At 38.1% G+C, this 27,296-nt stretch overlaps 1 protein-coding gene across 3 annotated transcripts in view; it reads left to right on the top strand.

Moving 5' to 3' along the window:
* The window catches only part of LOC148942075 (ADP-ribosylation factor-binding protein GGA1-like), a 96,308-nt gene extending 70,328 nt beyond the window's left edge, over positions 1 to 25,980 (top strand). For all 3 annotated transcript variants that reach the window (XM_089103375.1, XM_089103377.1, XM_089103376.1), the window contains exons 10-12: positions 2,099 to 2,265; positions 6,504 to 6,614; positions 25,817 to 25,980. In XM_089103375.1, coding sequence (XP_088959501.1) covers positions 2,099 to 2,265; positions 6,504 to 6,614; positions 25,817 to 25,912 — 374 coding nt within the window. In that variant the 3' untranslated portion in view covers positions 25,913 to 25,980. The remainder of the gene's footprint in view (positions 1 to 2,098; positions 2,266 to 6,503; positions 6,615 to 25,816) is intronic.
* The last annotated feature ends 1,316 nt before the right edge of the window (positions 25,981 to 27,296 follow it).

Raw genomic sequence — 27,296 nt, 5'->3', positions numbered from 1 at the left:
ATAAATTTACTCCTTTGAGATACAGTTTATAATTTGACTGATATTAGGTATTTATGAGTTTTTAATTTGGAATGAATCCCCAAAAGAAAAAATGAATGATATCCAAAAGAGCAGCCAAAAGTGATAAAAAAGCAGCAGTTCAGCCTTAGCCTACATGACATATATTCTATAAAGAAGCCAAAAAAAAACTTTAAAATGCATTTTTTTTAAATTGTAATTTAAAACCAGTTTTTAGTACAAGAAGGCTTCTTAGGAATCCAAAAGAGCAAAAAAAAAACCATCAATATCAAAGTCGCCCATTTCCAATGTTTTAAATGTGACAAAACAGATATAGGCAAAGGGCATTATGAAAAAATTAAGCTTCTAAGTTCAAAGTTATATTCAAAGTTTTTACCCAGATAACTGACGAATTTTATGATACGGTATTTGAAGTTTTGTATGCAGTAATGCTCAATGATAAAAACTACTAATTCTGATAATTATTTATGTTAAGAATACATAGCTAATAGAAACTTCAACTACTCGTATTATGCAAGGGTTCTGAAACGTCACAGCCATTTCGTTTCTATCAGATTTCTACTTCTCTTGATGAATAACGAAGAAGAACTGTTTCCAGCCAGCAACTTGTGCATTTTTTAACTCATGAATAGGCTCAAATCTGTTGTAAATTGAAGCTGTGATTTGAGAAAGACTGATGAAAACATTAATGTTTGCGGTCAACATTGATCGCGTCGCCGACATCTTACCAGCGGCGCGCCGCCGGCGTCTTACCGGTGGCGCGGCGCGGCGTGCAGTTTTTTGACCCGCCGCCACTGGTCTTCCCTCATCGGCGCGGCGCCGGGGTCTAGTTGCCTCTTCAAAGGGTGTAAGCACCGCAATCACGTTTGAAATAACACCCCACTTACTATCAGTGAGTATGAGGTCCACTTTACCGAGAAGCGCAAGCGAACTTGTTACCGACTCTTTCAAATCTTGCAGACTACGCAACATAGTGAGAAGCGAGTTCCATCTAGTGGTCACATCAGGTTTTAGTTTTTTGTGCAAACATTATTAATAGAGACTTGAACGTGGCGCGACTTGTCGGTAGCTACAACACTACGTCTGAAAAAATTGACAATATTTCTAGCCTTTTGGACGAGAGGCAACAATTCAGCAGTATCATTAATATCAACCCCCACAATCAAATTTAGAGGATGTGCAAAGCACGAAACATGTGTTCATCTTGTACCTACTTGGGATCCAGCATCCTTTACGGCCCGAACTACATTTGCTCCATTATCAGTTACTGCAGCAACAACCTTTTCCTTGATCCCCCACTCAGCGGCAATTTTCATAAGGTGAGCCTTAATAGCATCAGCAGTATATATATATATATATATATATATATATATATATATATATATATATATATATATATATATATATATATATATATATATATATATATATATATATATATATATATATATATATATATATATATATATATATATATATATTAAGTTATCTGTGACAGATAGCTCCTTTTCCTTGACAGAATTTTTCAGACTCAGACTTTTCCTTGACAGAATATTTCAAAATCCGAACTTTTCATTATAACATCGTTTGTTGTGGACTTTTCATTCTCAGTTGGAAATAATTCATACGTATCTGACTCGGGAGCCGGAAGTGAATTCTTGCGAAAAAGATGCCAGGGTAAGATGTAAGATAAGGATAAATAAAATCAATTATAGATCAAAGAATTCAAACCTGCGAAGAGTCTCGAAGATGTATGCTGAAAATTTGCAGAATTTTCATGTAGTGGATTTTCCGCGGGGAATATAGGGAGTTAGAGTCCCCTAAAAAAAATTTCCTTTTCGATTTGACTTGACATTAGCGTTAGTAAGTCAGCCAATTCACTAAAGAAATTGTTGTGTGTATCACAGTAAAACTGTTTTTTTTGTTGTTGTTTTTTTAAACATTGGACTACGGAATGCTATTCCTTTTCCAGTAGTCGGTTCAGCGGTATGAAAACAAGAAGAATTGCTTCTATCATCAACCTCCTCAGTGTTAAGTTTTATTTTATTTGTTTTTTAATTTTATTAAATTTTCTTTGTAGGAACTATTCCGCCGATGAAGATTTTTGAGAGAAAACGTGGACTAGACATAACCCTGAACATTTGTTACGACCGACCGAGACCAGATGTCTCTGTCATTGTTTTAACAACAGTTAATCGAAATTCCAGTCCAGTCAGCTCCTATATAATGCAAGCCATCGTGCCAAAGGTAAATAATTGGGATATAACGTATTCGTGCAATTTAGCTCTGGTCAAGATATAAATGACAAGATTTAGATCAAGGATCGAGAACTATGATAATTAAGTGTTTGCACAAAGATATTTATTATGCGTAAATAACCTAATTCTAATATAAATAGCAAAGAATTCGAAGAATTTTAGTCATTCCAGGTCTTTGAGAAGGTAGAGAGCAGGGGCGTCCCGAGGGGGGACCTTCGAGGGGCGCCCTCCCCCCATCTTTTCCGGCATTCGGTAAAATTTTCGCCGAAGCCGAAAATTTCGGCTGAAATTTTGAAAAATCGGCCGAAATTTAGTAAAATTCTTGATTTCTACAGAAAATTCAGCATGAATCAGGTAGCGATTGGGTAAAATTTACGAAGAACGCCCCCAATAAAATGAGCTTCAGGACGGCCCTGGTAGAGAGAAGGGAGAAATATTCAAGGCTCCAGCTTTAAAGTTGAGCAAAAACATAACCTTTACCTCTTAATTGGCATTGTTTCTTCGTATTGATTAATGGCAAATATGGAATATTTGTAAAGCTTTTTTTCGATTTTTTCTGTATAAGAATTATGATTTCGGCTTGTTATTTGTATTTTGACAAAATTTTGCAACAAATATTTCATATTAGTTGTACTATTAATTTTTGGATGAATGGGAAGGGGGGCAATCATTCAAATAGATGGATTGAAAATCTACATAATTTTGGCCTTCTATAGGACTAAAGCCATACTGACCGTCATCCTGTGGCTATATAAAGCATAAAGATACTACTGAATCATTAATAGGGTGTCGAATTGACGTTTAGTTTGTAGGTCTTTTTGCAGGGACAAGTAGCAAGCCTGTTGCCCAAACTCGCAGCAGCTGTATCGAGTCCTAGGCCTTGAGTTACCAAGTAGAACATCAATGCACTTTGCTACCCCATAGTCCAGCATGTACTTGCTCATAAGACGCTATGGTTCCCAAGAGCAAAGAGTTTTATCTGCATATCTTCCTGATTAATATAATTCACTGTAACTGCAAAGACGAGTGTTCTACGCTGCGATGTTCTCGCAAAGAGCACGGCTTAAAATACCTGAGTCTGTGGCAACTATAAAAGAACAAGCTGTTCTAACTGTTAATATGTAAAAAAAAAACGAATGGTGGGGGATTATGGTGGTTCAATTGCTCCTTAAATCCCCTCCCCCAGATATTAAAAAATATCTTTTTTCGGTATTTCAATTGAAAAAAAACTGTCCCTTTCCCTAGGCTTTAAAATACATTATTTTTGCATCTTCATTAACTGAATATTGAATGAAAAAAAAATTTCAAAATATGTACAGTTGGATATCAAATTTGCGTATCTCCATTTTCCCTACTTTTCAGGAGAAGAAAAAAACTTCGCCATCTCTAGAAAAATCTACAAAAAAAATCATTGAAAGCTAAATTGAGGTAATGGATCCCGTTCCCGTCGTCAGATTTCGCTTTTGTGATCACAGAAGCCAAAAAATGGAGATAGGTAGTTTCAAATAATGGTTTGAACGGAGGTCCGTCTATTAGAACGGTTCATATAATTTGATTCTTCTGAGTCATTTATTGAAAAATAATTATAAAACTGAGCCGTGTGTTGAGAACAGGGCAAATCTTTAGTGTTCAACTTCAAGAAATAAGAAAAATTAGAAAGTCGACACCGCATCGGTTAATTTACATCCATCAGTGCCTGATAAAATGGCCAAATCTCGTCTGGTATAATCTGAAGGAGTTCTTTGAGATGCTTCTGCTTCAGTGGATGGAGCTAAAGTTTCATGCTGTAAACTTGGTCTGGCTCCTTCACCTGAACATTCTTTACTCTTTGAGGTAGAAGTGACCATTCATCATCAAATGAAAGGGTGTAGGAAATGGTTCCGTCAGCGTACTTCAAACCTCTTACTTCCGGATCCCTGCCTTTATTCTTGGCCGGATCGAGTCAACATAGCTAAACTTCTTGAAGTCTTTGAAGAATTTATGGCCAAGCATGTAGCAGACGTGAGACTGTGATGGTCGCACCGACTGAATTTGATTGTGAAGCTTGAACGAGACGAACAGGGACTGATTTTTTATTTTCCTTTCTATGATAGAGTGCATTGAATCGCACTTCATCTGCCTATGCCCAATTACTAGATACTTTTGATAGATTCTAACATCTTTTCCTACACTCAGTTGAAGAAGTGCATTAGAGAGAACACAATTACGGTTCTGAGCCGTTAGACCAGACGACCAGCGTTTTTTTACCTTTTGCTGTTTCTTTTCTCATTCCACAGGCAGCAGTAGCCTGCTTTAGATCCCAGGTCAAAGGATGTGAAGTTGTGCACATTTAATTTTGATTTATATTACAGCATGCTCGCTTGACTCTTTGGTAACTGAATTAAAGCTTGCTGGTCCATTTTGCAAACACCGTCGGTCTCACTAGAGAGCTCTTTGTCAAGAGACTTCACAAGAAGGGCTTTGTCTTAAAGCTGTTTGTGTACAAGTCTCTTCGGTAACGTTCTTTTGTTCATATCCAACACACATGTTGCACTGATCTTTCTTAGGGTGGTAAATACCAATGTTCTGTTCTTCAAGAACATAGAAGAACTAGCGCATTGACAAAACGGCCTTTTCTTTTTCTTCACAATGTTTCTTGTACCGGGAATATTCATCTGCTTTGTTGCTAAAAAAGGCTCGAGGTACTGCTTGCTACTGGATGAGCGGAAGTAGTGACTAGGAAGTTTCGGTAGTTCCTTAATAAAATTATCCAGACACCCTTTGTCGTCTTCAGATATCCTTGCTTTGCCACCACCGCTGCCTCGAAGTTTCGAGGAGGTGCCTCCAGGCTGGGAAGTACCATGGCAGTCTTTGAACTGAGAAAGCTATCTTAAAACTCTACCTTTACGCAGTCCCAGAGCATTAAGAAGCGTGACTTTGCACACCCTCAAGAGCTTCCCGTCTGAGCTTTTTAAGTGATAAAAATACGACGAAAATCGCCGCGAGTCAACTTCAACACTGCTCCGATTTCTCGCAGCTCGGGTAGCCTGTACGAGAGAATTCCCGTCCTCGGCCTTCTGTCCGTCGTCCATCTCCCAGAAATACTGAAATATGCGTGTCCTTTCTTCGTTAGACAGAGTAAAACGAAAAGCGCCCTTTTCGGACGCACAAATCGGTTTCTGCCGAGCAGCAGGTCGGTCTATTAACTCCCACCTATCACTCCGTTTTTGATAAGATTTGTGGGCTTTGCCGTGGGTCTTCATTCTCTTGTTCTTAACCCAGTTCTCCCAACCAACTACTTTCCGCTTACGCAAAGGTTGATCAGATCCATTTGTCGCGGCTGTGATTGTCTCAGAAATATTTTCGGCGTCGGTTTTCGCTGTGGATCGTTCGGTTGTAAATTCAGCTTGTAAATGATCTGAGTGATTGGATGCAGAAGTATGGCATTCAACTTCTTCAGCGACTTCGTTCCTGGCGTTTGGAGTTGATAACTCTTTTTTCTTCTTTTTTATACGAAATACCATCTTCTTTTCACCTTCCGAGTCGGATGGGAGATAACTTGCATCCATATCCTCTTCGCTATTGCTCAAATCAGGTAAGTCATGGCTTTCGTCTGAGCTGGATTCGCAAGTGACCATAATTGCTGCTGCGCCAACACTGATGATGCGGGGACGTAAGGCTCGAGGTGGCTCAGCCATTTTTCTGAAAAAATAAAGTTTATTTTTAGAATACTGCTTGTCCTGTCCGCATTTGTTTTAGCACAGAACGCCAGTAAAACAAATGTCACCATGAGTTTCAAAGTTAAGCCACAAAATTCGAATTAGACGATATGATACAAAAATCGTAGACAGAATGAATCCCTTCCTGTCTCACCCAATGACTTGGAAATGCCCGAAGTAAGGTATTTAAAATTTTCAGGTCACGAAATCCACCTTTATGTACCAAATTCGGTAAATAACAAACATTGTCGTCGGAAAATTAGCATTTTTCCTAAATATATTTCCTCCATCTCTTTTGTTGTTGCTTTTGTTTGACTCACTTTATATTTATGCCCATTGTTTTTGTTTGTTTGTTTTTGGTTTGTTCTCTTACCTAGAAGACGAATTTGGCCTTATTAGCTTCTAATAGTTGTTTGTGATTAAAGTAATACCTTATTTTGAGTATAGTTAATTTTGAAGATTTCTTGATTTTATTCTGGGTATTTTAAGAAAATAATTATTTTAAGCCGTTTTATTTTTTTTTCCATAGGAATGTCGTATAAAAATATTACCAGCATCAAGTTCAAATATACCAGCTTTTAATCCAATTCTCCCGCCTTCAGCAATTACCCAAGTCATACTTTTGGCTACTCCACATTGGGTAAGTGAAATATATGCCATATTTTAACATATTATTCTCTTAAAAAAGAAAATAGTGTCATCAGTGTGTAAATCCTAAAATACTTTCTCTTAATAGGTTTCGTCATAATTTTAATTTTTAAATTTTGTAATACAATCTGCCTAATAGTGACGCCCTTTTTCCCGTTGAATAAGTCAAATTTTACTTTGAAGAAATAAAATGAACATTTTACATAAAAAAAATAGCTATTTTTTTGTATAAAATTGTCTGTTAAGTCAACATACTCGAGGAGGTATTTAAGGCGTCCTGGTACGATACATGGCTAGGCTTTTGATTTAGTAAAGTTATTTAGACTTATTAGTAAAGTTCTTATAGCTGACTCTGGCTCCATTTTAAAATATTAATTTTAAATAAGTTTTTCAAAGAAAAGTAAAGAGCTACATTGAGCCAAAGGAAAGCAAACATAAAGTCAAATAATTTTTTAAATGTAAAATTGTCATAAATCAAACTTAAAACGAGCAGAAAATAAGAGAATGGGGCTGACGCCTCTTTGCCTTCTAGAAAGCAGAATATGACTTGCACTTTACTGAAAACAATTCTTATTTCGAGCTAGATTTTTTAGTATCAAAAAATGAAACAAATAAAATCACCATCATAACCAAGATAGTAAAAAAAAATCTTGATTGACAGTTTAATATATAGGCTGGTATTCCTAAAAGTCTTTATAATTTTGGATTCATCATATTTAAAAAAAAAAAAAAAAATTAAAATGCATCTTGTTTTCTGTAATGTGCAAATTCTTTTTCTGCTCTTTTTTAGTTTGACTTTGTTGTTTATTTAATTTCTGTTCGTTTTAGGGTTTCACTTACCTATTGATTGTGATTTATGGTTGGTTTACGCTTGAAAAATAATTTGACTTTATTTCTGTAATTTGCAAGTTCTTTTTCTGCGCTTTTTTATTTAATTTCTGTTCGTTTTGGGGTTTAATTTACCTATTGGTTATGATTTATGGTCGGTTCACATTTAAAAAATAATTTGACTTTATTTCTGCTTGTCGTTGGTTTAATGTAGCTCTATACTTTTCTTTGAAAACTTCTTCGCGGAAAAAGTTTTTAAAATTAATTTTTGTTCGTTTTTAATTGACATAGTCTATTTCATTGGTTAAGAAAAGAATATTTTAAATATTTTGGATTTTTCTCTACAAGAATCTAGATTTTGAATTGCTATTCATATGTTGGAAAAAAAATTCAACAATTTTTAATAATATACACCCTTTTGACCGTCTGGATACACATCCTCCACGACTTTCACTGAAACACCTCCACAACTTCCAAAGACATTGTATCTACACTATTTTGAAAACCTGGGCACACTTATACCCTTTTAATTTAGTTCAATACTAGGAGCTAAAGTAGTAATGTTATAGCTCAGAAAGTTTCAACTTAAATACCCTTAGTTGCTCTTGAGATATTGCTGAGACGTCTTATTGATCACCAGTATGCACATAGGGCCTTTTGATTTAGTTTTAAAGCAACATAAATTTACCGTGAAAGTTTATACTTTATACCCTATTCCAGCACTAAGATATCCCGCCTGGATATCTTGACAAACTGGTCTATTTTGACGACCTGCATGCAATTAAACTATTTTGATTTAGTTCAGTAGTTGTTGTTGTTTGGGGTTTGACGCGTTTGACCAATCGGTCATATGCGTTCCTATCACTCAGTTATTCTGTGCCTTCTATAAACAATAGCTTGCTTGGGTGTCACTTCAGTCAATATTCATTGAGCCATGTCAGGTATTACTTATTATGCTATTGGTAGGGGGTCATTCACATGTAGCAAATGCCTGCGGTGAAAAACAAGAATCAGAGTAATTCAGCACTGATTTGTAATAAAAAAATTAAAATAAAATTGCAAAACAATTAAATAAATAATGCCAATATATATCATTCCTGTCACATACGCCAACTAAAAAAAAAACAACAAAAAAAAAAGAAAAAAACTGATGGAACATAGATAAAAACAAAAAATATACAAATTGTGATGACTCTAAAATGAGCTAGTATGAGTGTGTAAAAAAAAAACCTTAAAGGGAATGAACCAAACCAGTAGTCTTAACAAATCTACCTAAAAGGTTTGTGCTTAGTTGTCTAGCCCAAGGAGGAGACGTGTAATGTCCCAGAACAGAGCGCATTGTGAATACCTTAAATGCCCTCTCACAGCAATTCCTTAGTATTTCCCTCTCCTTTTCATATTTTTTACAGTTGAAGATGATGTGACGTATGTCTTCATACTCTCCACATGTGTCACAGTTTAGAGAAGGGGCCATTTTCCATTGGAATACTTTTAATTTTGTCTTTGCATGGCCACATCCAAGACAAAAGAGGCAGGTTGAAAAGATGCGATATGAGAGGTACATTTCTTTTGACGGCTGCCCATAATCATAGAGATCCAGGAGCTGGGTATGGTAGGAAAGAAGCAAAACCTCCTCTTCCACTAAAATGTTTTAACTGATTGAAGACAGGAATTCAGGACCAGTAATAGGGTTTGAGTGATCAGACCCAGATGGGAGGCTTGTTTTGCAGCCTGGTCTGCCAATTAATTTCCCTTTATACCACAGTGTGCTGGGACCCATATAAATAGAACTGATATACCCTTTCTTGCAAGTTGTGTAGTCAGATTTTCAATCTCCATGGCAACATTTCTTACTTGGTGTTGCTGGTGTGAAAGGTAGTCCAGAGCTGACAGTGAATCAGTGCAGACAATATACTTCCGATTTTTGGTCTCTGTTTGGCTTGCTATGGCTTGAAGAGAAAACTTAAGTGCCATAAGTTCTGCAGAGAAAATTGTCAGGAAGGGGGTTAACGGTAGGAAAGAGACAGGCCCTGGGAGGGTATAACTACTGCACAGCTGCGTCTCGTTTCTGTCTATGAGCCATCTGTGTAAACTTGGATTTAGTCCTGGTATTCTGCAATCTGTCCGAGGAATAGGATTTTATAACTGCTTGGGGAAAGTCCTCCTTTTTTTCAATGCTGATAATAGGAATACTCCATTCCCCAATTCCTCAGGAGGCACTATGAAAATCATCATCCAAATTAACAGTCAGCCTGCCATTCTCTATGAACTCTTCCATGCCAGGAAAGCAAAGGAATCTCTGGAAAGAGGGTATCTCTGTTGGTTTGTAGCGGACACCAAGGTTGTGGTGGCTAATGATTCCTTTGTAGATAATGTGGTTCTTGAGTCTTATCTTCTTTGCAAAATATCTTGCCAGGAGATATTTTCTTCTGCAGTGAAGGGACTGGATCCCCACTTCACATTACATAGCTGCAATAGGAGTTGATTTTAGGAAGCCAAAGGCTCTTCGTAAGATTGCATGGAGGGTAGTGTCAAGTTTCTTCAGGAGACATTTCTTAGCAGATCTATGTATAAATGATCCATAGTCTATCTTGGATATCACCACTGACTTGACAATAGTTGAAGCAAATGCTGTGGGGGTTCCTCTTCTTCCAAGGCAGAGAACATTGATGAAGTTTTGTCTTCGGTTAAGACTGTCAATCAGCTCATCCAGATGGGGTTCAGTTTTTGGTCAAATACAATTCCCAGAAAGCGTGCATGTTCTGCAACCCCAATCCCATGTCCATTCAGTTTCACCAGTGGTTTGAAAGCATCCAGGTTATGCATTTTGTGGAAAAACACACTAACTGACTTGTTGCTTGAGAAGACCATAATTATTACTTTTTGCCCAAATTGATAGCATATCTACAGGTTTTTGAGAGGCTGACCGTAAGCAAGAAGGGCTTCTCCCCACAACTGCAACAGCAGCATCATCAGGATACAGGAAAATCTCTGCTCCATGGACAATTTCCAGGATAGTATCCTGACAAACTAAGAAGAGAAGTGGACTGAGAACAACCCCTTGAGGAACTCCAATGTCAAAGGCTTTCCTCTTCAACTCTGAGTGGGAGCCCCCCAGGGAGGTCTGGACCTCCCTGCCCATCAAAAATTGGTGGATCCAATTTACCAGTAGGTCTGGTAAGCCCATTACAGATAGCTTTCTGATTAGTTGCCTCACATCTACTCTATCAAATGCTGATTCCATGTCTAAAACTATCACATGTACTGCTTTTCCTTTTTTGAAGCTTTGTTTGATCAGATGCTCTAGTCTAACTAATGCATCTGTGGTGCTCCTTCCAGGGAGAAATCCGAGCTGTTCAATTTGGATGTGGTCGATAATGGGGTTAAAATTCTTTGTTTTATTATCCTCTCAATTAGTTTTGCAACACAAGAGGTGAGTGACATGGGGCGGTATGAGTCAGCTAGCCTAGGGTCTTTTCCTCCCATGAGAAGTGGGGTCACTGTTTCTCTATTCTACCCAGGTGGTGCTGATAACTCTATGAGAAATCTATGGAATAAGCCCGTCAGAACCTCAACAAACGTGCCTAGGGAAATTTTCAGCTTTAAATTGTGAATTTCCTAATGGCTGCTTAAAACAGGTTGGAGCTTTGAAATGGTGTCTTTAACTTCCTGAAAGCTGAAATGAGAAAAGGGAACAGTACCGTTTTTTAGACTGAGTTGATGGTGTGTGACCTGTGATAGTGTATCTACTTTCAGAAACTTTTCTAAGAACAGATTAAGTTTCCCATTGGTTGAAAATTCTGTAGTCCTTCCCATCTGTATTTCTGCAGGGATGGGTGTTCTTCTTTTTTTACCTGAAAAAACCTGAAAATTTCTCCGCAGCTCTGGAACAGCGGTGTTGTGGCCAAATTTGTCTTCAATGAGCCTTCTCCATCCATCTTGTGTCTCAGTCTTTTTGAATTCTGCTGTCTTTTGCTTGAAAGCAATTTTATTCTCAATTGAGGGGTATCTAGAGTAGTTTTTTTTTCCTTTTTTATTCTCTAGGTAGGCTTTCTGGCATTTATTGTTCCATCCAGGAGTGGAATTTCGTCTCTTGGTATGAAGTTGTTTGTAACCAAATATTCTTTCTGAAGAAGCTATTATAGCTGAAGCAATCTTATTAGATAATGATTCCACTGACTGGTCACTTGTCTTAATTTCTGAAGCCTTTTGGTTTAAGTTGTGTTTCCAGGAGTTCCAGAGTTTGTCTTGGAATTTCCAGAATTTCACTGGTTGGAACCTTGACCTTACTGGGTTGATCTCTAGTGTTAATGATAGAACCTCGTGGTCAGAATCAAAGTCACAGGGTTTCTGAATTTCTACACTATTTATAATATCTGATGATGTGAAAGTGAGGTCAATGGTTGAGTACTTGCCTGTCTGAGGGTTCAGCCATGTATTTAGGTCTTTGGGGGTGACAAGGGACAACTTATTTATGGGTTCCAGGATGTAATCAGTTAAAGGGGTTGCAATTGGATCTTCTGGTGATACAGTATCCCACCTTCTGTGGAGCAGGTTAAAGTCACCACTAATTATTTTCACAGGGCCACATGCATTCACAATCAGTTTGAATTGATTCAGGGAGAATTTATTTGTCTTTGGGGCATAACAGTTAGCAATACTAATCCACTTGTTGCTTCCCAGTAGTTTTATGTCAATTATGCCTACTTCCATTTTCCCCTGTGGACTGGGGTCATGTATTCTAAAAGCTAGGTCATTTTTCACAAGTGACAGTAGGCCACCACCTGTTTTGTGGACTCTGTCCTAACGGGCAATAGTGTACCCCATGAAATCATGGACAATAATCTCCTATTCTAAGAAAGTTTCTTGAAGTAGGAGCATGCCTGACTAAAATATTTTGGAGTTCTTTTCTTTTGGCTTGGTTGAATCCCCGGATAATTAGTTGGAACACTGAAAGGGAGCTAGTCATTTGTGTGTGAGGGAGCTAACCTGCGTCTTTGTAGCTTATTACTACTACCTTCTGGGCTAGGTGTAGCCTCTTTTCCTTTACGTTTTCTTTCAGGGGCCCTTGGGCTGCTGGTTTGGGGAGGGTTGTTACTGGTTGTAGGGCTTGATTCAACTCTGTTTAGGTTTTCAGCAATGTTGGACAGGCGGCTAAGGACTGCATTTTGAAGATTAGCTGGCATCATCTGAGATACTAGTTTGCAAAGTGATGCTATTGTCTCAGCCAGATAAGAGATCTGCTTTGTAACGCCTTCAAACATGGTCATATATTTCTTATTCAGGTCCTTAACAGGAAGTTGGTTAGGTGTCAAAGGGGGGAAGCCATTATTATGGGCCATAGAGACGTGTTTTGGTTTTTCTGGAAGTCCATTCTTCAGGTCCGCTGCTGCAGTCCTAATGCGGATAGTATTGGTAAAAGACGATCTAACAATTGCTTTCTTACCTCAGTGAATATTGGAAAGTTTCTAGTATTAGTAGCATGGTTAACACTACACTGCGGTTAATTGAGAATCCGATATGTCTTGATTGTTTCAAACTGGAGGCATTCATTATTAGTATGTTGTCCACAAAACAGTAGGCGTCTTTTGCCTTTGTGGCAATTTGAAACCATTTGGCGAAAACCTTGGCAATTGAAACACTATATTGCCCGGGGGATAAACTGCTTAACTGTATACCTTCCACGCCAAACAGAGACTTTCAGAGGGAACTGAACATCCTGATTGAAGGTGCAAACCAGGGGGATAACTGAAGGGTTTGGGTTTTTAAAGGCCAATGCCACATGTTCTATTCTATTATCAACTTGGACCTCCTTGACAAAGTCATCCAGATGGGTGACCTCTTCAGATGGGATAAATACAATTCCTTTTCTATTTCTTAGCAAAGCAGGGTTGGAACTAGGACCAAGCAAAAACTTTACTTTACAACCATTTACTGCTATATCTGAAATTGAAAGTATAGCAGTAGCTACTTATTAGTTTGCAGCTATTATTATAATGGAGCCATCTGGTCCAAGTCTTTCTAACATTGAACCATAATGGCCCCTGCACTCATGATTATGAAGATGTTCAAAAAGTTTTTTGGCAATGACTGTTCTACTACGTAATGTAAACAACCTAGTGGTTTCATTTGGACCTTCAACACCTAAAGCCAAAATCCTAACACTAGAATTATTTGGGTCAGGGGTGACAGGACTAGGCCTACTCCTAATTGTCCTGTCAGTCATCCCCAAAAGAAAAAACCCCAATGGGTTAAAAATAATCAGGTAAAACAACAATATAAAATCACAAAATAAGTAAATGTAAAAAAAATAAAACGAATATCCAACAATAAGAGGGGGGGGGGGAGCCCTCAGTAAAAAATAAATAAAGCAAGAAGAAAAAATAAAAAGAAGGCACAGCAATAAGTCTAAAAGCAGGGTAAAAATGGGTTGCTACTCTCAGCACTTATAGTTGCAGTATGCAGGAATCTGGGAAAATTTGCACAAAGCACAATAACAGTCAAAGCAAGCCAAGGCCAACATGCACAACAAAACGAGTATACAGGAGTCAGGTACCCCCAGGGCAGGGCCTCTTGTGATTTAATCAACACACCGTGGCCCACAGCTAACCCTGCTTGGGAAATGGCAATTTTGAATATATTTGGTTTGTTTCAATTTTAATTCGTCTTTTCTTCCTAGTTCAGTAGTAGCAGTAGTACTGATAGAAGTAGTAGCAAAAGTAGTAGTAATACTGGTAGCCAGGGAAGTTTCAGCCTAACACCCAAAGGCATTGCCGGGGGTTGCTATTATACCCCTTTGATAACCCACAGATGCATAGTGTTTTTTGATTCAGTTCAGCACCATCCTTAGCATTAGCAATAGTTGTAGTCATAGTAGCAGAAGTAATATTAAGAGCATTGGAAGTAGTATTAGTGACTGCAGAAGTAGTATTAGTAGTCGTAAGCTGAAATAGTATTCACAGTTTGCCTTTTTGGTCTAGTTCAGTGGCTTCTACTCACGCCTTGATAGATTCAACTTAATACTTTAATTTGTTTCTGAGATACTTCTGATACGCCTTTTTGATAACCTGCATGAACATAGTGTGTTTTGATTTTGCCCAACATCCCCCATAATAGTCCGTGGAAATTTCACCCTCAAACCGTTAACCTTAGTAATAGTAGTACTAAAAGCAGTAGCAATAGTTGCACCAATATGCACCTAATGCATTTTTATTAGTTCCACATACGCCTTGTCATGCTCTGAAAGTTCCAACCTAATACTACTAGCCGTTCTTGAGATACTGCTGGTATGCCCTTTTGACAGCCTGCATACACATAGCGTGTTCAATTTAATTCTACATTCCCCTCAACATTTCTTTAAAATTTCTCCTTAATACCCTTAGCCTTATTGGTAGTATTAATAGTCCCAGTTGAAGTAGTAGTAGCAATATGCAGATAGTGCCTTTTGGTTGGTTCAACTTCCCCCTCAACAGTCTTTGAAAGTTTTAACCTAATACTCTTAAGTGTAAATTGTTCTTGAGATATAGCTGTTATGCACCTTTAATAACTTGTATCGAAATATCATGTTTCGATTTAGTTAAATATCCTTCTCAACATTTCCTGAAATTTTTCCTGCAATATCCTTGCTTCCAGTTGTTCTAGTAGTAGTAGTGTTAGCATGCACATAGTCCCTTTTTGCTAGTTCGACGTTACCCTTGACATGTCCTGAAAGTTTCAACTTGATACCCTAGAGCGTTCCTGGGATATTGTTGATACGCCCTTTTGACCATCTGCATGCACAGGGTGTTTTGATTTAGTTCAATATCCCTCTAAACATTCACTGAAAGTTTGATTTTCCTACCCTTAACTTTAGTAGTGGCAGTAGTAGTAGTTGTTGTTATAGCAGTAATAACAGTAGTAGCAGCAGTAGCTGTAATAGTAGTAGTACTAGTAACAAAAGTAGCAGTAGTAACGTGCAAATATTGCCTCTGGGTTAATTCAACATTCCCACACAACATGCCCAGTAAGCTTCAACTTAATAGTCCAATCTATTCCTAAGGTATTGCTGACACGCTCTTTAACAACCTTCTTGAACACAATGTGTTTTATTTAGTTCAAATTCCCCCCCCCCCAGTACCCCTTTAATTTTCACCTCCATATCCTTAGCATTAGTAGCCTTAATGCGCTAAGCTGTTCCTAAGACATTGCTTATTTACCCTTTTGACACCATGCATAACACTTGCATTTACAGTTTGTTTTGATTTAGTCCAACATCCCTCTCAACATTCCCTGAAATTTTTCAACTTAATATGATTAGTTTCAGTAGTGGCGATAACCGTAAGGGTAGTAGTAGAACAAGTAGTAGTAGTAGAAAAAGTATGTATATAGCGCCTTTTGGTTAGTTCAACATCAGCCTTAACGCACCCTGAAAGTTTCAAGTTAATGCTCTAAATGGTTGCTGAGATATTACTGATACACCCTTTTGACTACTTACATGCACATAGTGTGTTTTGATTTATTCCAACATTCCCTGAAAGATGCACCTTAATACCCTTAGCCTCTGTAGTAGTAGTAGCAGCATTAGCAACAGTATGCAAATAGTGCCTTTTATTTTTTCAACATACCCTGGAAGAATCAACTTAATACCCTAAGCAGTTTCTTGGACATTGCTGATAACTTTTGACAACCTGCATGCAAATAGTTTTTTTTTAGTTCAATGTGCTCTCAAAATTCCTTTAAATTCTCACCTTAATACCCTTAGCATCAGTAGTAGCAGCAGGAGTAGAATTAGTAATAGTAGTGGCATTAAAACTAGTAGCAGCATGCAAATATTGTCTTTTGGTTCGTTCAACATCCCCCATAACATGCCTCTTAGGTTTCAAATTAATATTCCAACATATTCCTAAGATATTGCTGATACGTCCTTTTGTCAACCTGTATCCACATTGTGTTTTTATTTAATTCAAATTGCTCCTCAATATTCCCTATAATTTTCACTTTCATATCCTTAGCCTTAGTAACAGCAGTCGTCACAGTAGTAGTAGTAGTAGTAGCAGTAGTAGAAATGGTTGTAGTATTATACATGTATTGTCTTTTGATCAGTTGAACCCCCCCCCCCCCCTCATGCCCATAAAAATTCAATTTATTGCTCTAAACTGTTCCTAACATATTTTTAACTCACCCTTTGACAACCTGTTTGCAAACAGTATGTTATTTTTTGTTCAAGTTCCCCCTCAACATTTCCTGAAATATTCATCTTAATACCATTAACCTTAGTAGCAGTCGTAATAGATGTAGTAATTGTAGTAGTAGTCAGTGGTGTCGTTTGGGGAGGGGGGTATTTTCCCCCCTCCTCCAAGAATTTGGAGCAAAATGTTATTATTTCTAGCCCATGCCCCTTGACTCTCCGGATGTAGATCCTTCTTACCCCCCAACAAAAATGCTGGGGCCATGCCCCTGGTACTATTGGTAGTAGTAGTAGTAATAGTAGCTGTGGTAAGAGCGTGCACATATTGCATTTCGGTCAATTCATCACCCCCCTCATCATTCCCTGAAAGTTACAACTTAATACCCAAAACCACTCCTAGGCCCTTTTGACATTCTGTAGGGACATAGTGTTTTGATTTAGTTCGACACTATCCTCACCATGCTCTGAAAGCTTCACCTGACTGCCCTTGGTCTTTTTAGGCATCAAATGTCAGGCACGCACCCCTTTCCGATAACAAAATGGCGAATTGCATAGCTTACAGGCCTTGCCCCAAGGGCTGTGGGGGGGAGGTTGACATCCCAAGAGACACAGGTATTGGACCTTTCAACTATGCCGAACAAGATGTCTATCTTTAAATTTTGATCCGATGAAAGTGGAGGAAAAAGTTGCGTGGGAGGGGGTTGATTGCCCTCCAATCACTTCTGACTCTTAAAATGAACACTAGAACTTATAATTTCTAACCAAACGAGCCACTTCCGAAGTCTTTATGAGAGTATATTTGTTCTATATGAAGTGCCTTGGCGAAAAAAATAACATTGTGCCCCTTCGCTCGTTACTTAGGCAAATACGCAGTGATGGATAAAATCCAGATGTGTAATTTTGGTTTTTCTAATTATTCTCTTTTGTCCCTTTTTTTTGTGTGTGTTGGTTAAATGCTATTTTTCTAATCATTAAGATTTTCATTGATTCTAAGTGTTTGCATCGGCGTGATATCAATGTTAAATGTTTACATAAAACCATAGTTTGGACTAACGAATTGACGTTCTGGAGACCTCCAGTATCACCTAAAATTTTTTCTCATCCGAGTTTTTACTTTCAGAAAAAAAATAAGACGAAAATAAATCCAGCTGCCCTTTGTTGTTGTATATTAACAAAATATTCTTTTCAGGAATGTTTATCGTTAAGAGAAGGAGTGTCGTTCACTTCTACTTCTATTTTGGGTTGAACATTGTTTGTGAAAGTTGTGTCTCTCTTCAAATCTTTTTCCTGTAAAGATATTAGTGGTTTAGAAAATGCACTTCGATGGAATCAGATTGTCAAAATGTTCGGAATTAAATGATGGAAGAAGAGTTTCAGGACAAAGTCCCAGAGTTTAAAAGTCTTGAGTCAATCTGGCAACCAAAGTCTAGCTAAGAACTTTCGATTTCACAGTCGAGAAGAGAATCTGATTCGAATCCAGATTCGAAGCTCATTCGAATTCAATAATCCGTTTGTCAAGCAAATCAAATTTTGGCCATCGGGTTGCCAAGCACAAAGGCCACTAACATCCATAAACAAATTGTCACTGTCAAGCCTAAAGTTCCTACCTGACATTTTCATGTTTCTGAATTGTCGCTTTAGAATGTCCAGAAACTATTTGCTAAGCTGTTCTCAATGGGAGGATCAGTAGCACAATGTTGATCAAGAGGGTCAAAGTGTGATTGATTATTCATTGGACTGTTGGTCCTCCCTTTGGGAACAGCGTGAAAACGGTTTTGATAATTGTCTTAAAAGGTTGAAAATGTCGGCTACGACCTTTAATTGCGACAGCGGCGATGTGTTGCTGAAGTCTTGGGTTATTGTAGGGATCGTGTTAAATCTGAATTCTATGCACCGAAAATAAACTGGGTTCTTTCTAACAAAGGCCAGCACAGTAAGACAAGCGGGAAGTTGCTTTCCCCGGTAAGGGCAAAAACACTCCAAGCGCACCGTTTTAATTTCCCCCCCCCCCATTTAGAAAAAATATGAAAGTTATCTGACAAAATTCGTTTTTAGAGCCCTCCCCCTCCTGGAAAAATGTCTCCATTATTCCATGCTTAAACGTCCATGTGATCTCTCACATTAAAAACTAATTTAATTGGGAAAGTAGAAAGCAAGTTTGAGTGAGCAACCTTTTGGGTTACTCAATTATTCTGGCCTCTGTGTAGGGAGAGGAGGACTCCTCAAAGCTTTTCGTCTATCAAAAAGGGTTATTCATTCTCAATCCTACTTAATTGGAAGTAAGAGTAAATATCATAGTTCTGCTTTTTGGATACCCGTGCCTGGCCCAACCTACGGGGGGCTAGGCGATCCCCAAATTCTTGTCACTAGGACTCTTGGTAGAAGGAGTTGTTGGGTATAATGACACTTGGTGGGAAGTAAAAGCTAATCCGTCAGTTCACCTCAAAGTGGTTAAGGGGTGTAAACACCGCTAAGCTTAATGCCAAGCAAGGTGATAGCTAAAGCGCTCAAGGGTGACCTTGAGGAATGGCACCCCCAAAGGAAATTACAGTCTAGTAAATGGCACAGCATTTTGACCGGAATCTGAATCATTCTTATTCGTTTGGTCTGTTTTGGTGGGCTTTTTCGGGTTGAAAAACCTCTTTTTAGCTAATTTATCTACTATGATTTATCTCCGTTATAGCATAATATTTGTGAGCTAGAGGGGTATAGAATCGGAGGTAATAGGCTTGAGATTGTCTTTGTAGGATTTCGACTCTTGTTGATAGAAGAGCGTCGCCAAGTGCTGAAAACCATGTTGTGACCAAGATGGGCCCAGTATTGCACAAAGCCTCCATTCAGCTGGAGGTCCCAATGACTTCTTACTGTGCGGTTTTAAGCGGGCTTAAGCGCTTCAGTGTAGACTCGAGAAGATGTGTTGGTCCCCGTCCAACCTGCACTGGTATCCGAGACTATTGCTTTTCCTAAGGCCAAAATAATTTCAATTATTTAAAGAATATGAAAATAGGATCAACTATCCTATTGACATTTTGACTGACGAATTTAGACGATTCGAACTGAACTTATTAGGAGTTTCAGAAACTCATATCCCAGAGGTAGGAAGCATGAAATTAGGTGATATATAATTTATTTACTCGGGCAGGAAGGATGGGGTACATAGACAGGGAGTAGGACTCTTGATGAATAAAGAAGCTGCTAAGTCTTGTTTAGGTTGGGAAGATATTTAATATAACACAAGTTGCACATTTTATGGATAAAGAATGCAGGGTATCAGTCACAGTAGTATATGCTCATGTAGAATCGATTGATGGAGATAGCAGCAACTGAATTTTACTTACAGCAGGAACAAATAGACAGGGTCCCAAGTAGAAATATGGTATTCTTATTAGGTGATTTTAATGCCCAGGTCGGTAGAAATAGGGAGAGATGGTATTCTAGCCTAGGTAAATTTGGTGTAGGAAAAGAAAACACTAATGGCTACAGACTGTTGTAATTGTGTAGATATAATAATTTAGCTATAACCAACACAGTGTTAGGTCATAAAATGGCCCATATGTTAACATGGTATTCACATAACGGTAAGACAGCTAACCGTATTGATTATGTTATTGTAAACCAAAGACTGGCAGGATCAATGCAAGATACTAGGATATATAGAAATGCTGCTATTGATGTTAAAGGTAAAGATCACCAAAACTTTTGTTTTTTTACCTTTGTTAAAAGTAAAGGGCAAATTTAAAGCTGAAATTTTGGAAGAGCAACTATATTTCGGGAATGTATGACGTTGGTAGATTCCAGGATCAGAATTTGAGAGAAACATTCCAGGAACAGTTGAATACTAAACTGAGAGTTTAAAATTCGACAATGTAGAAGATGGATTGATTAATTTCCGGAAAATAGTTTGTGAAGTCGCTGATGGTGTCTTAGGGAAGAGAGTTATAAATACAGCTAGGAATATTAGTGAAAATGCGGGAAGTGGAGAAAGCATTAAAGTGTGAATTAAGGAGGTGTGAAGTGGAGGCCATGGATAAAATTGTCGAAGATCCGGAAGATGCAGCTAGACGGCATAATAGTAAAATATTGTATAGTTATGTTAATAAATTCACAGGGAGTAGTAAATCTGGACTTGTCCCAGTTAAAGATAGGAATGGGGCCACAATTACTGATAAATAAAGAGTTAAAGAGAGATGAGCAGAACATATTGAGAATGTGCTAAACCGTGATAGAGTTACGGGAAAAGATATTAAAAGGATTAAAAAATAGAATTAGGCGCTAGTTGCTGATAGTGGGTTAAATGAGTTTCTTAAATATGGTGGTTATGAGGTTAGAAAAAAGTTATTTAATATTTTGAATATGGTTTTTAAAAAGGAGGAAGTACCTAGCGATTTTAGGAAAACCCTAATTAAACCCCTGTATAAGAAAGGTGATAAAATAAAGTGTGGTAATTATAGAGGCATTAGCCTTGTTTCTGTTAGTAGCATTTTGCTTTTTATGATGATACTTTTTAGACTTAAGAGATGTTGTAGACAAGGTTTTGAGGGGAGAACAGTGCTGTTTTAGGAAGGGTAGAGGATGGGTCGACCAAATTCTCCCAGGTTAATAAATGAGAAGTACCTTAGTCATCGAACGCCTTTTGTCCTCAATTTTATAGATTATGAACAAACGCTCGGTTCAGCTGATAGAAGAGCTTTAGTAAAAGTCTTATCCTTGTATAGTATATCAGAAAAATACATTAAAATGATTAATGCTGTGTACGAGAATAACACTGCTGCGGTTAAGGTAGGAAATGAGGTTAGTAGCTGGTTTCGTCTTAAATCAGGAGTTCTGTAGAGCTGTGTTTTATCCCCCTTTATATGGATCATTTTGATGGACTTTGTCCTAAGGAACACAGCAAAGACAACAGGAGAACACGTAATCAAATGGGGAAGTAAAACTCTCCTAGACTTAGATTATGATGATGATTTAAACATCCTACAAGAAAGATTTAGTAAAAGGAATGATCTTTTAGAGGTTTTGCGAGTTCAAGGTGCTAGGAAAGGTTTGAAAATAAATGTTAAGAACACCAAGTCGCTAAGACTAGGAATAAGATGGTGGGTATAGTGAAGATGTTAAAACCAAAACAATCAAGGCCAAGGGCGTTTTTTTTTTTTTTTTTTAGTTGGAAAAAGTTTTGTAGAAGATGAATCTAAATATGCGACCCAAGATTAGAATATTGGAAGCTACAATGATGACTGTGGTCAATTATGGTTCTGAAGCATGGACGCTCCGAAAAAGGAGGAAGATTTGCTAGATGTTTTCCAGAGAAATTGCTTACGGATTGTTTCGGGTACCCGACTGACTGACCGTGTCTCAAACAGTAGGCTGTTCAAAAAGTGTGGTTCATTCACGCTTTCTATGGCTATAATGAGAGAAAGGTTGAGATGGCTAGGACACGTCCCACGGAGGAAAGATGACTGATTTCCAAAGATTGTCCTTTTCGGCCAACCGTCTAGAGTTACACGAAAAGGTCATCCTCGGTTTGGGTGGGAGGATGTCGTTAGGAAGGATTTAAGGGAAATGAAACTTCCTGGGAGGGTTTAAAGAGGGAGACTTTGAATAGATTGGGATGGAGGAGTGTGAGTAGCTGTGTTGGCCTCAGGAGGCTTGATGCTACTGTGAGTTTTTAGTATTAGTAGTAAAAGCTAATGTCTCAGTTTCCTCTTTGGAGGTCACAACATGAACCGAACATTGTATGGGAGATCTTTAAATGAATGTCATCAGAGCGTAAACCATAAGCTTTTGTCGGACTCTCAACTAAATTTGTTCCGAAGCTAAATTCAATGCACCACTCCTGCCTTCTTGAAGTCAGGGACCGATTTGACCTATCTAGGAGAAGAGTAAGGGCGGCTTAAATTTCTTCTCATTAAGATATCTTTCGGAAGAGGTTGGTGGATTTCAATTAAATTCAGTAGGGAGTTGGAACTAGTGCCATAATTTTACCTTTTGGCTGTTCGAACTTGGTACTTCCTCTGTGGAGGGCATGTGAAAGGAGTTCTTAAATTTGTGTCATATAACATGTCTGCCAGAAGAGAACTTCGAATCCCAACCAAATCTGGTGGAAAGTAGGGGTTAGTGTCCTTGTGAATGTTTGATGTCTGGACGGATTCTGATCCCTGGCAGAGGTAATGGGATCCCTATAACCTTGTCAATCATCAGGGCATCGGCAAGAGTGGGTTGTCGGATCTCAATCAAACTAAATGAAAAGTGAGAGTAAGCTAATTGTTCTTATCATGCCCTTTTCAGGTCTGTACTTGATCAAACAGCAAAGGGAGGAGCCCCTTCCGTTTGGCTTCCCTTTTCCGTTTCTGCCCCTTCATTATGGCTTATCTAAAACAGGTTGTCAGATATAAATAGTACTTGGTGAAAAGGAGAGCGTCTTAATTGTGCTCTTTGAGCGCCACAAGCCGATCCAACCTGTCCGGGTAATGAAGGGGTGTGGTTTCATTCTTTTAATCGGGAACGAGTTGTTGGACTTTAACAAAATTTGGTATTAAGTGATATCTGGCCTCTACATTGCAGTTTTGGTAATCTTTTTTTATCTGGGGAACAGATTCCCCATATTTTTACTGTCAGAACATCTACCAGAAGAAGTTTGGCTCCTTCTGATCTGGCCTGATTGAAAATTTCTCCAAGTCCGGTTGCTCTTTTTTTTTATTTGAAAAAAACTACGTTTTCTAAAGAGTTAAAGAGGCTGAGTTACAAGGTCGAACCTTAAAACGTACAGGGATTAGGAGGCACAGTTGGGGGCTGCCGCCCCCAAACCCCCGCTTTCGCAGCCTTTAAATAAAAAAAATTTCTTTAAACTGAAAGTAAGGAGCGACATTAAATCTTAAAACGAACAGAAATTATTCCGTATATGAAAGGGGCTGTGCCCTCCTCAACGCCTCGCTCTTTACGCTAAAGTTTTTATTGTTTAAAAAAAAGAGTTGTGAGAAAGTCAAACTTTAGCGTAAAGAGCGAGGCATTGAGGAGGGCACAGCCCCTTCCATATACGGAATAGTTTCTGTTCGTTTTAAGATTTACTGTCGCTCCTTACTTTCAGTTTAAAGAATTTTTTTTTATTTAATGGCTGAGATAGTAGGAATTTGAGGGAACGGTATTCCCCCAACTGTGCCTCTTAATCCCTGTACGTTTTAAGGTTCGACCTTGTAAATCAGACTCTTTAACTAGTTAGAAAACGTAGTTTTTTTCAAATAATTTATGCACGTTTTGTACAGTTTATTACTTATTATTGCTTGACTAACTGTTAGCTGATTTGACAGCTTGCGGGCTTGCGGGCTCTTATAGGAAAACGAGCCCGCGTTTTCGCGGGCTCTTATAGGAAAACGATAAGAGCCCGGTTATAGCGGGTTTTTATAGGAAAACGAGGTCACCCGGATCCGTTGCCACCTGTGGCCTGTAGGCGTGGATAAGAAAAAAAAAGACATGCTGAATTTTAAGTGGCTTTATTTGGTTTTTTGGAAATAGGGAAGGAGTGATTAGATTAAGCTAAAATTTTGAGGATAAGCTCCTAGGCTCTAAGAAAGATTAAACTCTAAATTTCATCCCAATCAGACAACGTTAAAGGGGGCTGTGGTGGGAGGGTCGAAACTTCCGGCCCAGTTTACCCCATGAAGATAAAGTCGGAGGCGGATGAAATTTTGCAAGTTTCTTAGTTTGAGCTTGGGCTACAAAATGCGATTACCGCCGTCTCTCTGCGACCTCTAGGACCTGAAATCGCTTAACATTGTGGTGGGTCGCCTCTTTATAGAGGCGCAAGTGTGCCTCCTTGATCTGGGCTGATCGCCAATTTTCAAAGTCTGGTAACTCCTTCTGATCCGAACTTGTTGAAAATATTCCAAGTGTAGGAGCTCCTTTTATCCTGGACTGTTAGGCTTCTGCCATGCAAGATTCAAACCGATCGCATAGCATGAGTGTGTTCAGGTATATATGCCTTTTTAGCAAAATCAATACCCGAGACCAATTTGCGTAGCCAAGCCCTTTGGTGAAAGATAATCAATTTTTGTTTAGACTCAACTCCTTTTGGTCACCAGCTCGGCTTTGGAGCCCAGAGAGGGCTTCCAAAATCGAATGCTCCCAGTCGAAAATCCTATTAGAATTTCGATCCAAACGAGGTGCATCATGCCCTTCTTTTTTTTACTAAAATCTATTTGCAGAAATGGGTAATTTGCATAATTAGGAGTTTCACTCTTAGAGTGTCGTGGGTAATCATCTCTGTAGACATGTTTATTGAACATTTCGGCTATTTGGAGCAAAATCGATACCTCAAAATTTTCGCCCGCAGTGACATAGACATAAACATGAACATTTTCATTTAAAGAGAAATATATAATTGTTTATATAGGTTTGTACATGCATATGTACAATATATATATATATATATATATATATATATATATATATATATATGTGTGTGTGTGTGTGTGTTTTTCATATATTTATGTTTGTGTGTACTCCAAGTTTTTACATAAATACGGGTTTGTGTGGGAGCACAAGTGATGTTGGTGGTTTGGGGGGGGGGGGCTAAGGGCATAATTTTTACCTCTAGTCTTACATATTTAGATTCCTTGCGAGATTTTGGTTTTATCTTGGTGCCAAATGCCAATCTTTTCTACTTAACTGCATATTTTAAGAATGGGTGATGTGCTTAGTCTGTTGCGTTCGATTTGTCCTTTGCGCTTTATGGATCATCCCCCATCCCTGGGGCCACGTTTTTGGAACCTTATTGATCATTCTGAGTCAAAAGGTTATCCTTAGATCTTGATCCAATACAATGGAGGTTACGAAGGTGCCTGGGCAAAAAAAGGGCATGGTAGGCGGATGGATGTCTTACAATCACTTTTGTATCTGAAAAGGGGAACTAGAGCTTGCAATTTCCGATTGAACAAGTCCCTTCCCGTGTTTTTACTATAACCCTTTCTGTACAAAGGTGCATGGGAATTTATTTCAAAATTTGGAAATAAATAATGTATGGGAGGCCCATTGCTCTTAACTTAGCAATCCTATTGCGATGAATCTGATCACAATTAGCATGGTCATAACTTGTTTTGCGATTCTGAACTTTTGCAAGTTTCTGACCCGTCCCCCCCCTCCCCTACTTGACAATTTTTTACTGTGCGTGCCTATGATTAACATTAATATTTTGCTTTTCTTTCTTTCAGCATAAAGTAAACATGAAATTTGCCCTAAGTTTTGAAATAGATGGTGAAACTTTGACTGATATGGAAGAAGTCGAGTCTTTAAAAATCTCAAATTAAGTGTATTTTGCTGTTTTAAAAGTTTTTTAAGAGTTCAAGTTTCGTCATAAATGCTTTGTCGCGACCTATATTGAAAATTCTACATATATGTTAGCACGAAATTTTTTTTAAAGGGTTAGGTTAAGTACTGGATCTTACTTTTCCGTGTTGATTTTAAGTTTGGCTGATCCTCTCTCACCAAAATGAAAAGTATAAAGATAGTCCATACTAGTGCTAGTCAATGGGAAAGAGCAGTTCATAAGCCTAGCAACATTGTAGCATTGTATTTGAACAACGCCAGGGGAAATGGTCCTAAATTATGTAAATTAGCAATTGTTTTATAGATAGGTTTTAGTAGAAAGCTCTTAGGAATTGCTTACAAGACCGAGATTCTGGAAATGATACAAGTTTATTAAGAAATGGTACATTCACTTGTATGTGAAAAGATATGTGAAATATTTGAAAAAGAATAAAAACATTGACGGTTTCCTCGTTTATGGGACGAGATCCAATTACCAGCACACACTGGTTGGTGTCTACTGGAAAAAAGTCCATGCGTAGAAAGGGTTTTTGAAAAAGTAGGGGTGAGACGTTCTTGGATACGGCTCCATAGCTCTGACGTTTCTTTCTTGACCATCACAAGCTGGTAAGTAGGTAAAGAGCGGATGAAGGAGCTTCAAATAAGGTTCCCGAACTCTAATTCGGATTTTTGTTCGTGTCAAAGGGCCAAAAACTCGGTTTGGTCAGGGAAATCCGACCAAGTGGAACGCTGGGCATAAAGGATTTCTGGTTCCAAATCTTGGTTATCAATGGCCTTGTGTCCGACATCAATTTCAATAACGGCAAGTTTTTTTATGTAATTTGGATGCTTTCTGCAATGCAGCAATTTAATTTTCGTTGGCACTATACTTTCTGGAAAGGCAAATCCGCTTAAGTTTCAAATTGTAATTTCGTTTATTAAATCTGTTAATGTAATTAATAAAATTAATTTTCAGTGGTTAACATTTATAGTATTAACGCAAAAATTTGTATTTTCGAGATACTTATTGCCTTTTTGTTAAATTATTTGCGAGTGATGCATTAAAGTTACTTGTTCAACATTTTATTTAGCCATTTTGCCAGCAACTATAGGTATTTCCAAGAATGGCACTATATTCTAATTAAATGAAAAAAAACAAGTTCTTTCAACTGAAAATAAGGAGCAACATTAAAACTCAAAACGAACAGAAATTATTCCGTATATGAAGGGGTTGCCCCCTCCTCCATACCGCGCTCATCGCGGTAAAGTTTTTAGGACTTCTAAAAAACCTTCCTATTCTATTCACCCGGCTCGTGTTTTTCTGGAGTCGTTATTAAGAAAGTGGAACAAGCAGTCGAACTATATAGTGGAGAGTCACATATTGAG

Source organism: Artemia sp. Qi Xiang Cuo, chromosome 17, assembly GCF_049724085.1.
Source record: "Artemia sp. Qi Xiang Cuo chromosome 17, ASM4972408v1, whole genome shotgun sequence".
Lineage (NCBI taxonomy): Eukaryota > Metazoa > Arthropoda > Branchiopoda > Anostraca > Artemiidae > Artemia > Artemia sp. Qi Xiang Cuo.
This window is presented reverse-complemented; position numbering and strand designations above follow the sequence as displayed.